The sequence below is a fragment of the Lepisosteus oculatus genome, chromosome 15, assembly GCF_040954835.1.
Source record: "Lepisosteus oculatus isolate fLepOcu1 chromosome 15, fLepOcu1.hap2, whole genome shotgun sequence".
NCBI lineage: Eukaryota > Metazoa > Chordata > Actinopteri > Semionotiformes > Lepisosteidae > Lepisosteus > Lepisosteus oculatus.
Window position 1 is genome coordinate 17,642,643 of NC_090710.1, and position 13,283 is coordinate 17,655,925.

At 36.6% G+C, this 13,283-nt stretch overlaps 1 protein-coding gene across 11 annotated transcripts in view; it reads left to right on the forward strand.

Annotated features, from left to right (window-relative positions):
* The window catches only part of stxbp5l (syntaxin binding protein 5L), a 259,708-nt gene that overhangs the window by 204,753 nt on the left and 41,672 nt on the right, over nt 1–13,283 (forward strand). For 7 of the 11 annotated variants that reach the window (XM_015363844.2, XM_015363849.2, XM_015363846.2 and 4 more), the window contains exons 14-20: nt 550–590; nt 1,597–1,814; nt 2,342–2,517; nt 3,382–3,507; nt 5,167–5,318; nt 7,128–7,199; nt 9,960–10,025. In XM_015363844.2, the coding sequence (XP_015219330.2) occupies nt 550–590; nt 1,597–1,814; nt 2,342–2,517; nt 3,382–3,507; nt 5,167–5,318; nt 7,128–7,199; nt 9,960–10,025 (851 nt within the window). The remainder of the gene's footprint in view (nt 1–549; nt 591–1,596; nt 1,815–2,341; nt 2,518–3,381; nt 3,508–5,166; nt 5,319–7,127; nt 7,200–9,959; nt 10,026–13,283) is intronic. The other 4 variants (XM_015363847.2, XM_015363852.2, XM_015363853.2 and 1 more) reach the window with 1 other exon arrangement.

Sequence of the window (13,283 nt, forward strand, 5' to 3'; positions counted from 1 at the left end):
CCTTACCAAAGACAAGAGTCATTTAGTCATTTGCTTACATTTTTCCTCTGTAGGATTTTGTTGTAAATTCTACAAGAACTGTGAGGGTTGGGCCCAACCACTTAAATATGATGGTGTACTTTGGCAAGAACACTATACATTCCTCTTTTAAAATAATCAGTTTCCTAAAATTATTTAACTACTTTAGAATTTAAGGCACAATGCCATAATAAAGTTGAGCTTTTTTCCTCGTGTACAGTACATTATTCCTTACAGTGTTCAGGACCCCAGAATATGTACTGTGTATGGTTTCTTTGATGACCACAGTTCCCTAGTGAATGGTAGATGCTTCAATAAAATGGTGTTTGTCTTCTATTCAATATGAGCCTTAAGAAATAACAATTCTAATCCCCTTTTATGGTGAGACTTACTTGATATGAACGAATGTGCTTCACAGCCAGTTTCAAACTGAAGGTTGCTGACCCTTCCTCTTCTCCTCCAACCTTAAAGCTTATTAATTTGGCATCTTAAAAATACTTGTCACTGACATTGTCTTTTTTCTTTATAAAGGCATGCAGACGGCTCAGTCAAGTTCTGGGATGCATCTGCCAGTAAGTTCGTTTGGTTCACTATTTTTTTCAAAACCTTTACACTCTCCACTATCTTCCCGTGGTATTTTGAAATAAAATCACATTTCATAATTGCACCGGAATGTGTCAGAATCATTTATACGGGGAGGTGAATCGCTAAATAATTATTGTATCTTCTGTTTGCTCTGTATCTTCAACCACGGCCACAAGATTCTTAAAGCCAAAAGCTTCATGCTGAAATAATTTTGAAGGAGTAAATTTTGTAACACAATGTAATACACATATCACAAAATGTTTTGGTGGTCATCCAAATGCTACTTCATAAAGAAAGCATAGTAAAAGCATAGTAGAGTTTGTCATTTTGTAGGGAGGAACACTGGGAACCCACAAACAACTGTGAGTGAATCCCAGCAGATGAAGAATAGAGTGGCAGCTGTCACACTTAGGTGACAGGCCTCACACTGTGATAACACCATACAGTTCACTGAAATCCAATCTTGGCGTGGAGAGTTTTGTATACATATGTAAATAACTCTCTATGTACAAAAATGTCACATAACATGAATGTGTACAATAACCTCAATAAAGCTTTGCTTCTGGGTGGACATGTGTGTGCCAAGTTGCCCCTTCCATGCAGAGGATTGAGAATTGCAATGGTTCTGCTACAATATAACAGCCGTGGTAATTTGGGATTCTGTGAAGAAGAACAGCATATTTCAAAATCGTAGTATTTGCCAAAATGATGATTTTTATAACTTTAAAAATGAGTATGGAAAAGAATTAATAATGCCAATAATCTGTACATTGCATTATTTTCCTAGCAGATCCCCCTATCCTATGTTGCATGTAATACACAAAATTGACATTAAGTATAAGTAGAAGGAACAACTGAGTGGATACACAAGGGTAAGAGAAAGGGCACCTATGTTTTATTGAAAGGTTGCATTGAAGTAACGGAGCAGATTTTTGTCCTGTCCTAGAGCCAAGAGCCTGGTAAAGAAACACATGTGCTGCTTTCCCATTGCAGTCACCCTTCAGATGCTCTACAAGCTGAAGACCTCGAAGGTATTTGAGAAGCAGAAGACCACCGAGGGGAAGCAGGCAGCAGAGATTGTGGAGGAGGACCCCACTGCTATTCAGATGATCAGCTGGTGCCCGGAGAGCAGGATCTTCTGCGTGGCTGGCATCTCTGCCCATGTGATCGTCTACAGGTTCAGCAAACATGAGGCCACTACTGAAATAGCGGTGAGTTTAACTTGCTTTATTTTTTTTTCTGCTAAAAAGGAATTGCAGCAGAATAATTCTTCTAGCATAGGATCAAGTTCCATCTTTTGTTATTGTGTTACCCCCGCCTATGCATGGTTTAACTTTAAAGAAACTAGTCTGAAAGAAGCAGATGCAGTCACTTTAAACTTGTTGTTTTGTAAATGATACTGTAATAATTTCCATTACATGCATATTCATAGTGGCCCCCATCTTTGTGTCTGTAGTCTTGTTTATGGGTATTATGAGCATTTATAAGGATATGTCTTACATGAGTATTTTGTAGTTGTTACATAATATCCTTCTTATCTTCAGTCACTTGGCAAACAACAAGCAAAGCTCTATCTGATTGTTCATTTTCATGGAACTTTGGTAATTTTACATCTTAAGGTTCTTAATTGTACTTACAGGGCATTTGAAAAATAATTTGGCAAGGAAGGTGGTAAGCAAAAAAAAAAAGGTGTTTCCATGTTTGCCGTGTATCAATGTGAATGCTTCCTCTTTGGCAGTCACTGGAAGTGCGTCTGCAATACGAAGTGGAGGATTTAATTTCTCCAGAAGCAGAGACCAACACTAATTTCCCAGAACAGAGCTCCCAGTCTCCTTCTATTAAAACCCAGCCTCTTCCAGGAAGCCCAGGGACAGTTACTCCAGAGGGAATAAAAGATAACATTCCATGTTTGAAGTAAGAATCTCCTGTTGTGTATTTTTACTGAAAGTATTTGCTGTCGGTTCATCTATTCATTTATCCATCCATTTTCTGACTGCTTTATCCAAAATAGGGTCACGGTGAAACCAGAGCATACAGTATCCCAGCTAACGACAGGTTCAGGGCAGGATCCACGCTGGACATTATACCAATCCATCTTTAGGCCACATACAGACACGGACAAAGACATGCACACACTAACACCAGGGTTGAGTTTCCCATTTTAATCTATTTGTATAAATAAACAGCATACTGGATATAACTGAACATTCTTGTTTGCTTTCAAACCACCACCGTTGTAATCACGTACAGTAAATAGAAATAAACTTACATGTGTTTCCAAGCATCCCAGTTCTCCAACCACAATGGACAAAATAACTATCTTCTATTAACATAGTGTTATACTTTGATATTTGTTTAACCTTTCCTGCAAAATATTCTATTGATCTCCTTTTCCTTTAGAGTTTTCTTGATTTATTCAAACAGGTACAGTACTCAGCCCTGGGTTGAGAGTACAAGTTAATGTTATTGTGGCTTGTAGGTGTTTATTACAGTAGGTAAAGTTGATACTACTTTAAGAGATCAGATAACCTCTAAGCCAAGATCAGTTGTGGACTAGCTGATGTTACTTTGCATTTTTTTTTAATTTGTAATTCAGATTTTACATAGTATTCATGGTAGAACACACCACAGAGTTTTGTCATCACAGATAGCCCTTCACCTATCATCTGTCAAGCACCATATTTTCAGAGGTCCTGATAAGGCCGTCAGATGAGTAGGTCACCTTGTTGTTATGCTGTATTTTGTTTATTTTTTACGTGTTTATTTTTAAACTGACAGGGTGAAGACGCGACCAGTGAGGATGCCTCCTGGTTACCAAGCTGAGCTGGTGATACAACTTGTGTGGGTGGATGGAGAACCTCCTCAACAAATAACAAGTCTAGATATCAACTCAGCCTATGGGTTGTAAGTAATGCTCTCAAAGGCAATGAATAAAAATACATGCATGAGAAATTACTAAGTATATTTAGGACTTTGTTTTTAAATGATCTCGTTAACATGGATTTTCTTTAAAGAATGAGTTTTAAAAATATTTTAAGAAAGGCAACCAATTAGAGGAGGTGATTTGGCCCATCTTGAAATTTGAAAATTAATTGATCCTAGCTAATTGATCCTAGGATCTCATCCAGCTTTTTCTTCAAAGAAGCATGGATTTGTTAACAATGTTCTTAGTCCTTGTTTTTAAATACAGTGAGTTCAAAAATTGTATTGAGGCTCTGTTTTTTATATTTACAATTATACAGTATGCTTGTCACAGAACACTTATACTGGATGTTATATTTTCCTATTACACACAAAATGTCATTTTTTATGTAAAACCTTTCTCTTAAACTGCTCAACTAAGTCTGTTAAGAGTAACTGTCACATCTGAGATCTTATTTTAAATTCTGTTTTAAACTTGTTAAATGGAGTTTAACTGTAGGTCTGGGAGAAGGGCACTCCCAAACTTCACTCATTCACCATCACCGAAGAATGAGTATCAGGTTTCTGAAACGCGTCTGAATATTCTTCTCTTCACATGCCTCCCTCCACCCCATCAAAACCCTTACAGCAGCTTGTAGACAGACTCATCCCAGCAAGTGGGGTTGTTTCTGATGGCCTCTTCCCGAGGTCAGGCTGTTAATCCATGAGCCAAGTGGAATTAACCACTAACTCAGTCTGATTCAGTTACTGCTTTATTTAATCTTGAGGAAATTTAAACTACTGCAATACTAATAGAACACCTGCAGTAGACTAAGGCTCTTTTGAAAATGTGAGCCATCTCCCGAAAAGCCATCGCCTTCCTTTGCCAGTTGTAGTATGGGATTCCCAGGGAGTGGGCCACACTTGGCCTGTCTTGAATTCAGCAGGGGAATTCTCGGCCAACCACAGCTGTGGCCGGTCAGACAACAGTAAAGTCTCTGATGTTATCAATTAGAACGGTGCCAGTACTCAGCCTGGCATGTCAGACCTGCTGTTTCTGTTACAGGCTTGCAGTAGAGAAGGTGGCAGATGGCTTGAAAACACATTTTGCAATGTAGGCTCCCCTCTTTTCTGGACTGGTTGGATGGATTGTATCAGATAGTAGAGCAAAGCTGAAGAATAATTCCCATATCTAAATTGGTGGTATAAAAATGGGCATTGTAATATAAATTGGCATAATAGATTCTGATAATTGAAATTCAAGTGGTAAGATACAAGCCTTTAGCAGGTCTTCTTCAGAAGCTGCCAAACTAAGCTTTTGAGAGCTCATTGGGTATTTGGGGGAAATCTTTTATGTTTCTTAAATATCTCCTTCTAAGTGCCATCTGTTTTTTAAAAAGGTGTTCAGGTGCTAGAATGTGACGCGAGTTCGTGACAATCTAGACTTTTGCATACCGATCCAATTAAGTTCTATGAAGTTATTTCTTTGCTTTGTTTTCATTTTTCTGGGCTTTACTGTATGTGACCTGTGATTTACTGTATTGTCGTTGCAGCATATTTTGCAATGGTGAAAGCTTTGGCATTTTAGCAAGGACTGTGTGTTAAAGGCTCGTGTTCTCTCTGTGTGTCCTGGATGTGCGTGCTTTGGCTTCGTTGATGCAGGGTGGCTTTTGGAAATTGCAATGGCCTTGCAGTGGTTGATTTCATTCAGAAGACAGTTCTTCTCAGCATGGGGACCCTTGACCTTTATGGCTCCAGTGACCCATACCAGCGGCTGATCCGCTCCCCGCGAAAGAGCAAGCAGTTCGCAGCAGGTACGAAGGAGATGTGCAGAAGCATGCTGGCTGCCTGCTCACCACAGTCTGAGGTGGCATCCCTGCATGAATTCTGTTTTTCCCTTGCTTGAGCACATTGCCCTTTTCAGCTAGTTTCCTTTGACTAACCTGCGACTCCTCCCTCCGCACGCATACGTTCAAGCTCCTCATAAATTACTGCTCTTTTGCAAGGGGAAGTGCGTGATTTTAACACAAACTAAAGACACATAATTGATGCCAATGATGGCTGCACAGTGCTATAAAAAGAATAAACTAAAGGTTTATAAAATACAACAGGATTAAGAGGTATTTTAAGGACATTTAAGTGCTCTCTCAGAAGCAAGAAAGTACCGGTTGAAATCTCAATGATGTGTAAAATTGCTTATCTTTGTATGAAATAAGCCACAGCAGTATAAATGGTTTGTTTGCAATTTTACAAAGAACTGAGGCTGAACCCACATTGTTGCATTTTGGGGGAAGGACAGATTGTTTATTATTATTAAAGTTTAACAAACCTTTGAAGTCTAGGCATTGAGGTTAAATAATAGATATGATAATTCGGGTTGCTATGTTTCTATTGTAGTGAAAACTAATGCATAAACAAGTTATTTAAAGTATATCTTTCTTTGTGTGTAATGGTATTATTAGTAGCTTGTTATTAATTACTGGTTTTAATAATGTATTGTACCGAAACTCATGGATAGAAGGCACAGATCTTTAAGCATTCATATTCTGTTTTAATTACTGTAATGTATTAATAAGTACATTTACAGTATAAAACAAACATTTTAATGTTATATTATTTGAAATGTTACTTTGGATTAGTTGATGTTAGTCCTCAAAGTTTATTTTGTTAAACCAGATCAAACTTCATACTAAAAATGGTAATTTTTTTGTGCTGTCACATTTTTTCACGATTCATGACTTTCAGACCCAAACCTCAGGTAAAACTGTAGGTAACATTGCATAATGACTGAGAATTAGTGTTACGATGAATACCACCAGAATATTTTCTAAATAACCTGTAAATTGAATATTTTAATTCATAGAACTATTGTTTTTTACTTCTGTTATTGCCATAATCCACTCCCTGGATTAAAAGGTTTTTTTTCTTCTGACATGTTTTAGTTTTGACTTCTAGTCCAGTGGTGAGAATAACTTAAATCATACCTCATGAGTATTTATTTAGGGGTTATCCATTATCATGGATAAATACTGTCGCTGAAAAGAATTTTGAAATGCCATATGACATTTGTACAGTGCATTATTCTTGTGGTATTCTGAGGGAAAGGAATAATTTGTGTTACACTGATTCATTAGCAGTACATAACCAGATAAGAAAAATATAAACTTCAGCAGTTTTTTTTTACTTTACATTCTATTATTATATTATTAGATATAATTTTATGTCTTATTACACCTTGAACTTAAATTTAGCACATATGAAAATATAAAAGATACATTATTTAAATGATTTAGTCAATTGCAAATTGATTGCATAGTGCAATATTACATGGTTGTGCTGTCTCTGGTTTTTCTGAACTCCTACTGTGATATTTTCTTTGTACTAGAGGCACTAACAGTAAATTCTTCTATAAAGTTTTTCTTTTCTATTTCGTTGTGTCTAGACAGCGGCAAATGTGAAACATTGGAATATGCACTAAGTAACAAAAGCAAAACCAAAACGCATAGATTTCCCTGAGGCTAAAAAGGGGGGCAGGTTTGGGGTCACCTTCCTTTCACTTCTGGCTTGTTTTTCTCTCTTCCCTCTCCATTCTGATGGTGCTGATGTTCTGGCATGCCTGACAGACCACCCTTGCATGCGCGGCCTGTCTAACTTTTATTCAGATTCAAAGAAACGGATCCGTACATCTTACCAAAGTAAGTCTGCCTTCAAAACAGGGGTGTGGCGGGGGGGTGTAGCTGCTCGGTCTGTTTGTCATTTTATTGATAGTTTGCTTCTTTCATAAGCATTTACCAACTAATTTTCAATATGCGTATTTTGTCCATTTTCAGTAAAAATAAATTGACTTCAAACTATCATGCTTGTCAACTTTAATCCCATAATAAATACAAATATTGCGTAAAAGGTAAATCCCATGCTCCTCACTTCTGTTTCTCAAGTTCGTGCGGTGTCTGTTTTAATCCAGACAGATGACTGCAGGATTAAATATTTCCCCTAAACTGAAATAAATGATCATGTAAAAAGTAGAATTACATCGTTCTATTCTCTTGGCCAACCAAATGTTCTACTCATCAGATTGCTGAAGAATTTATCATAATTACAGATGCCAAGGAAAGAGGAAGTTGTGAATTGTAAGAGGGCAAAACCAGGTTTAAATGTTGCTGCAAAATAAGAGCAATAAAATAAAACATATAGTAGAAAACCAAATTATCATCCATAACAGTAGTTTGGATGGATACTAATAAACGCACTGCAGAGACAAAGTATACAGTATTAGAGGTTGTTTGGTGTAACTTCCCTAACTGAAGCCTGACCCTAAGAATAAGGCTCATCAAGTGCCCCCTTGCTTTTGCAAAGAGTGAATCAGGGAGCTGCTGCAATGGTGTCAGTAGGGTGACAAGAAGAGTGTGGGAAACGGGCACAATGGGAAGCTCTAAAGATAAGATAAAGATAAGACAGAACTTAAAGATACACTGTGCAAAAAGATACAATTACTGTATCCAACTCAGTTTTGCAGATCTTCATTTTTAATTACTTTTCTGAATGTTTGAATATTTGTCTATTTGTTGGCTGTGTGTTACAATGTATAAATAAAAGTAAACTAAATTCTGATTTAGTTTTTCTTGACTTTAGGCTATTTGGCCACATTAAAAGGGTGTGTAGACATTCTATAAGCACTAAATATAAAGGTAGGAAAGCAAAATTATGATCTGACCTTTTTCACAAATTTCTATTTAATTTAGATGTAATGTGAAAAAACAGTCTTATCTCAAAGTATCTGATCTGGAACCACATGTGCCAGCTCGATTTCCGAAAAGTTTGCTTCTGAAAGTGTGAATTTAAGGGCAGTCCGTGTGACCTTATGTCTCCACATTACCTACTGTACTGCACATGTTCCTTGTCCCTGTCACCCATGCTCCTGGTCCTTTACTTCAGCAATATACAAGCTTTCCTGGTTGATGAGAGGTTCAGGTTTTATATAAATCCCCGATTTTTCTTCCAGAATTATTTTTGGAATGAAATATAAAACATGGAGCTATTAACATTGGGAATGCACTGCCATTTCTGAAAAGAAACAGATTATGAGTGACTAATTCTTACATAAATATTATGGTTAAAACAGCTCCACTAAAGCACAGCAGTGTTAAAGAAGACTTCGGCAGTAATCATCTGTATGCATAATACCTGACTCAACTGTGATTCCTGGAGCAGTCCCTCCTACGCTCAATACAGCCTTACAAACTACAAAAGTATCTGTATCTCACCAGTGAAATGCCAACCATTAAGCCCCTGTTGGGCGTATTATTTTTGCTATGCTTAAGTGAGATGGATTTAGATTGTCATGTCATGTCATTTGCCAAATCGATTTATACCATACGGTGTCGCAGGAAGCCAGAAACTACCGGGCAAACAACGAGCGCAAAGCAGGGTACACCCTGGACAGGGTGCCAGTCCATCGCAGGGCAAGGATTTAGATTATTATCTAGACTCTAAATTGATGAAAAACAATGATGAAAATTAAAGTACTGTATGTCCAGATACTACAGTATCTGTTTAGATAGGTTTGTTATGTAATGTTTGTGGAATGTGTCAACAAAAGCCTGGCAGGCTATTGAAAAGGTCATATGGTCTTCTAAAAAGAGAAAACACTAATTTCTCACCAGTTACTCACAGTCTTTGTAGCATGTTCATCCCAACAAGGGTGACTGAGTAAAGTTGGCTGACTCACAAGGGAAAGTCAAACACAGAACATGGTACAGCCCTGCATCTAGAGAGAGACCCATTTAGAAAATTCTGATTTGCTGCTATACAGAATGTGGAAAAATTGGAAAGGAAAACAAACGAGATGTGTAATGATAACTCTTTGGCTAGTTGGCCATACGTCCTTTAAATAAATTGTTTGCTGTTGAAATTGTCTGTTTGGAATAAATTAATGTATTTTTGTTATGCCGCAAGATACACATAACTGTGTCAGCCTTCTTGAAGGTATTTTTTTCTTCTTTGCTTGCTGCATGTTTGCATCCCAAAAATGGCGACCACCTTGTGGGTAGGGGGGAGACTGTGATGAATATCATTGTTTCACATAGGTCACGTAAACTGGGGCAAAATCTGAGGTGCTACACAGAGGATACAATTTCAGCAGTTTGGTTTAATTGGCACACCAAGAGCAAAAGGTTTTAATTTAAATAAAGAAAATCATATTACCTGTCCATTCAGTCCATCTGTGTATATTATCAAAAACCTGACCTGATGTTTCTGCGGGGGTTAGCTGTGAGACCCTGGATTCTCACTTGTGTGTGTGCCTGAGCCACACAGCAAAGAAAAGCAACAACAACAACAAAAACAGCCTCAGTTTACAGTAGGAAAAAAATGTGCTAGAATGAGAAGGCATTAACCTTGTGAGAGGAGGACTTGCAGAAATGACTGAGATGTATTGCTTTTGTATTATGCTGCAGGTCTAACAGAGCTGTCAGACAACCCTGTAGCCCCAGAGCTGGAGCGCTGCAAATCCCCCACCTCAGGTAATGGAAATCCGGCCTTGCATATTCGTAAAATATGCAAAATATTCAGTCCTATAAACAAATACTTGTCAGTCACAGACTTCAAGAGCAAAAGTACAGCAGATTGCAATGAAAATGAGTGTTGTATGTGTATAATTGGCCTTTGTGTAGCTAAACATATTAAGAGAATTACTAGCACTTTTGTTTTGCAGTTCTGTGAATTAGAATATAAAAATGGTTCCTTTGTTAAAGGCTTTATTTAGGACAACTTGCCCTTGAAGTTTAAATATGTGCTGAAAATTTTTGTTATCTTCAATTCCAAAAATAGAATCCAGTCTATTGTTTTCAAAATAGTTTTTAAGCGATGAAATTGTAACAGGAGGATAGCTGCATCAGTGTGGGGTGCCAAGAAACGAGCAGAGGTTAGTATCATTCTGAAAAACATAAGAAAGAAAAAACACATCATTTAGGCTCTGGACCATTTCTACACCAGTATACAGATTCTGCATAATTCTAGAGTTGATACAGTAGTCCCAAAATTGTCAGCACAACTCTCAAGTTGTTTAGTTTCTATCATTACAGAATTTCTGGTAGTATATACTGTATATATACAGTGAGTTTGATGTCTGAAAAATGTCAGGCAAACTAATGTTTTTTTTCAATTGTTGTTATTATGACAATTATTATATCTGTTGAAAAATTCTGTGAACAGGTTTTTCAACTCCAAAGTTATAGAACATACTTTCGAAGATACCAGACAAACATTAAAGAGATAGATAGCCTGCTCTCTTTTACAATCTTTATCACCAATTTCTGTTTGTATGAAACTGCATTGGGTTTGAGTAATTTTGAAAGCTTATCGCTTGGTCTTTCTGAAAATGAGATATGGGTCAGGTGATCTTTTTTTTTCTCTAATAGCAGTATATGCACTTCTAGTGCCAGAAGTTTGATGGTTTGAAAAAGAGCAATACACTATATCAGTCATGATATGGAATCTGAAACAAAGGCTCCTTTCAAAACTTGGTTGAATGAAAACCCCAGATCTATAAACCTCCAGCAATAAAGTGAGCTACATCAGATTACCTTCTCCCCTTTTCCTTCATTGTCTCAATAGTAGCAATGAAAGTAAGTTCTGAGTAAAATAAACTGCACTTCTAGATGATGACATAAATGACCCTTATTGGACTACTCTCTTGAATAGGGGAGCTCTGTCTACTTCTGGCTTTCCTGGGCACAGTGGTGCTTTTAGTTAAGTTTAGTCATTTATTATTTTAAACGATCAAACACAGAACAAGTGAGTAAAAAGAAAAATAACTTTCTTATGATTTTATAAATGGACCCTTAAAGCAAGAGCAGTTAAACAGCCATGCCAATGTATTTCAGAAAGGGAAAACACAAAGAGGACCAGTACCAGCAGACTCAGTGTGTGGCCTAAAGCGTAGCTTTGTATTAGTTCAAGGAGGGAGACAGGTGTTTGGGCATGTACAGCTGCAAAGGGATTTCATAGTCACTGACATAGATACTGTACATGCAACCACTACAGAGTGAACATGATCTGGGTGAGAATTCTTGTCAATGCAAGTATAAAAGCTGCAGTGTTTAAATTACATATAAATTACATATAGCTTACTTAATATAGGAACAAGTAATACTGTAGGTTTATTCCATGCTGAAAAGAGAAGAAAGAAAACACAACGTTTCAGCTCCACGACCTGAAGAAGGCTCCATGGCCGAAACTTTGTGTTTTCTTTCTTCTCTTTTCAGCATGGAACCAACCTATTACATTGTGTTTCATTTTGCAGCCTATGCATGCTGATGCAGCTACCCACCTGAACTACTTCCTTGTATATGTGTAGATCTGGCATCATTTAAAATTCTGTAATGTTCAGGACCCCATCTGTCCACATCAAATTCTATTGTGAGATTAGAAAATGAATACAAATAGAGTAAATTGGTTGTTAATGATATACAGGTTTACAATATCCCAGGACAACCACAGTACAAAGGCAATATGAGCTACACAGTGTACAGTCCGTAGTTTCCTGATGCTCTGAAGTATTTAATTGTTTACTTATGGATGTGCATCTGTCAATTTCAGTAATTATTCAAAAAACATAAGGCTAGCTCTTTAATGACCAGCATCCTATCTAGGGTATATTCTGCCTTGTATTGAACTAAGTAATTATCTAAAAATGGATGGATGTATAGATTGTTAGTGAAGGAAATTTAAAATATGCAAAGAAATACAAAATCCCATCACAACTTTAATAGTTCTACAAGTCATTTATCAGATTATACAGTATGATTTTTAAAAGGCTTTGCCAACCATCCTTTAAAGAAGTGTTTTACAATTGTGATCCTTCGTATCTAGGACTGATATGTCTACCAGTACAAAGAGTGGAATTAAAAAAAGACAGGAAATTAAAGCACTAATGTTGACTTGACTCTGCAACATAAAAAAAATACATTTGTAAAACTTATTTTTGTAGCTTTTATCAGGTTTATAATGGATAAGCTCTGAATATGAAGAGGAAGAGTCTTGGAGAAGAGTTAATCTGCTTATTAGCTAATTAGCCTAGAACAGACATGAGTAAGTGACATTGTCTGCTCTGAGCAGAATTTCTGAATATTGTTATGTAAGGAGATGAGAAAGTTGAAAACTGTGATCACTTATCAGCGAGAGTGGTTTCTTTAAAAGGGTATGCATCCTGGTTTCAGCTACCAAATTTCTAGTTACTAAGATTTGAGATCAAAGCTTTTCTTAATTTTGGAATTGGCACACATGTAAATTATGGTAAATGGACTGACAAAAAAACAAAAGAATACAGTTCATTTAGCTTTCATTATTCATTAATTTACCTAAAGTATCAAATTATTGTTTTATTTTCTAAATGTTTAGCTTACAATACTGTGCCTGGCTGCATTAAACATATATTCACCTGGTGTTCTCAGAAATACCAATACTACAAAGAAAATTGCATTTTATAGCATCTCCTAACCAATTCATAGTGAAGAACTTTGTAACAAATCTGCATGAAATGATTTATTGTTTTAAAGTTTTTTTTTTGTTCTTGCTTACTAGGCAAAGTTTTTATATTTAAAAGCTGATTTCTTTCAAATGTATTTAATATCCAGTTCATATCAAGTGGAAAGGGGTTGCAAACTATTGATTAATCATTGATTAATTGTGTAGGAAAAATATGTTTATTTTTTTAATATCATAATGTTAAATTAATGTTTATTCTGTATCATTAACATTACCAACTTAGCAGAAGAGCT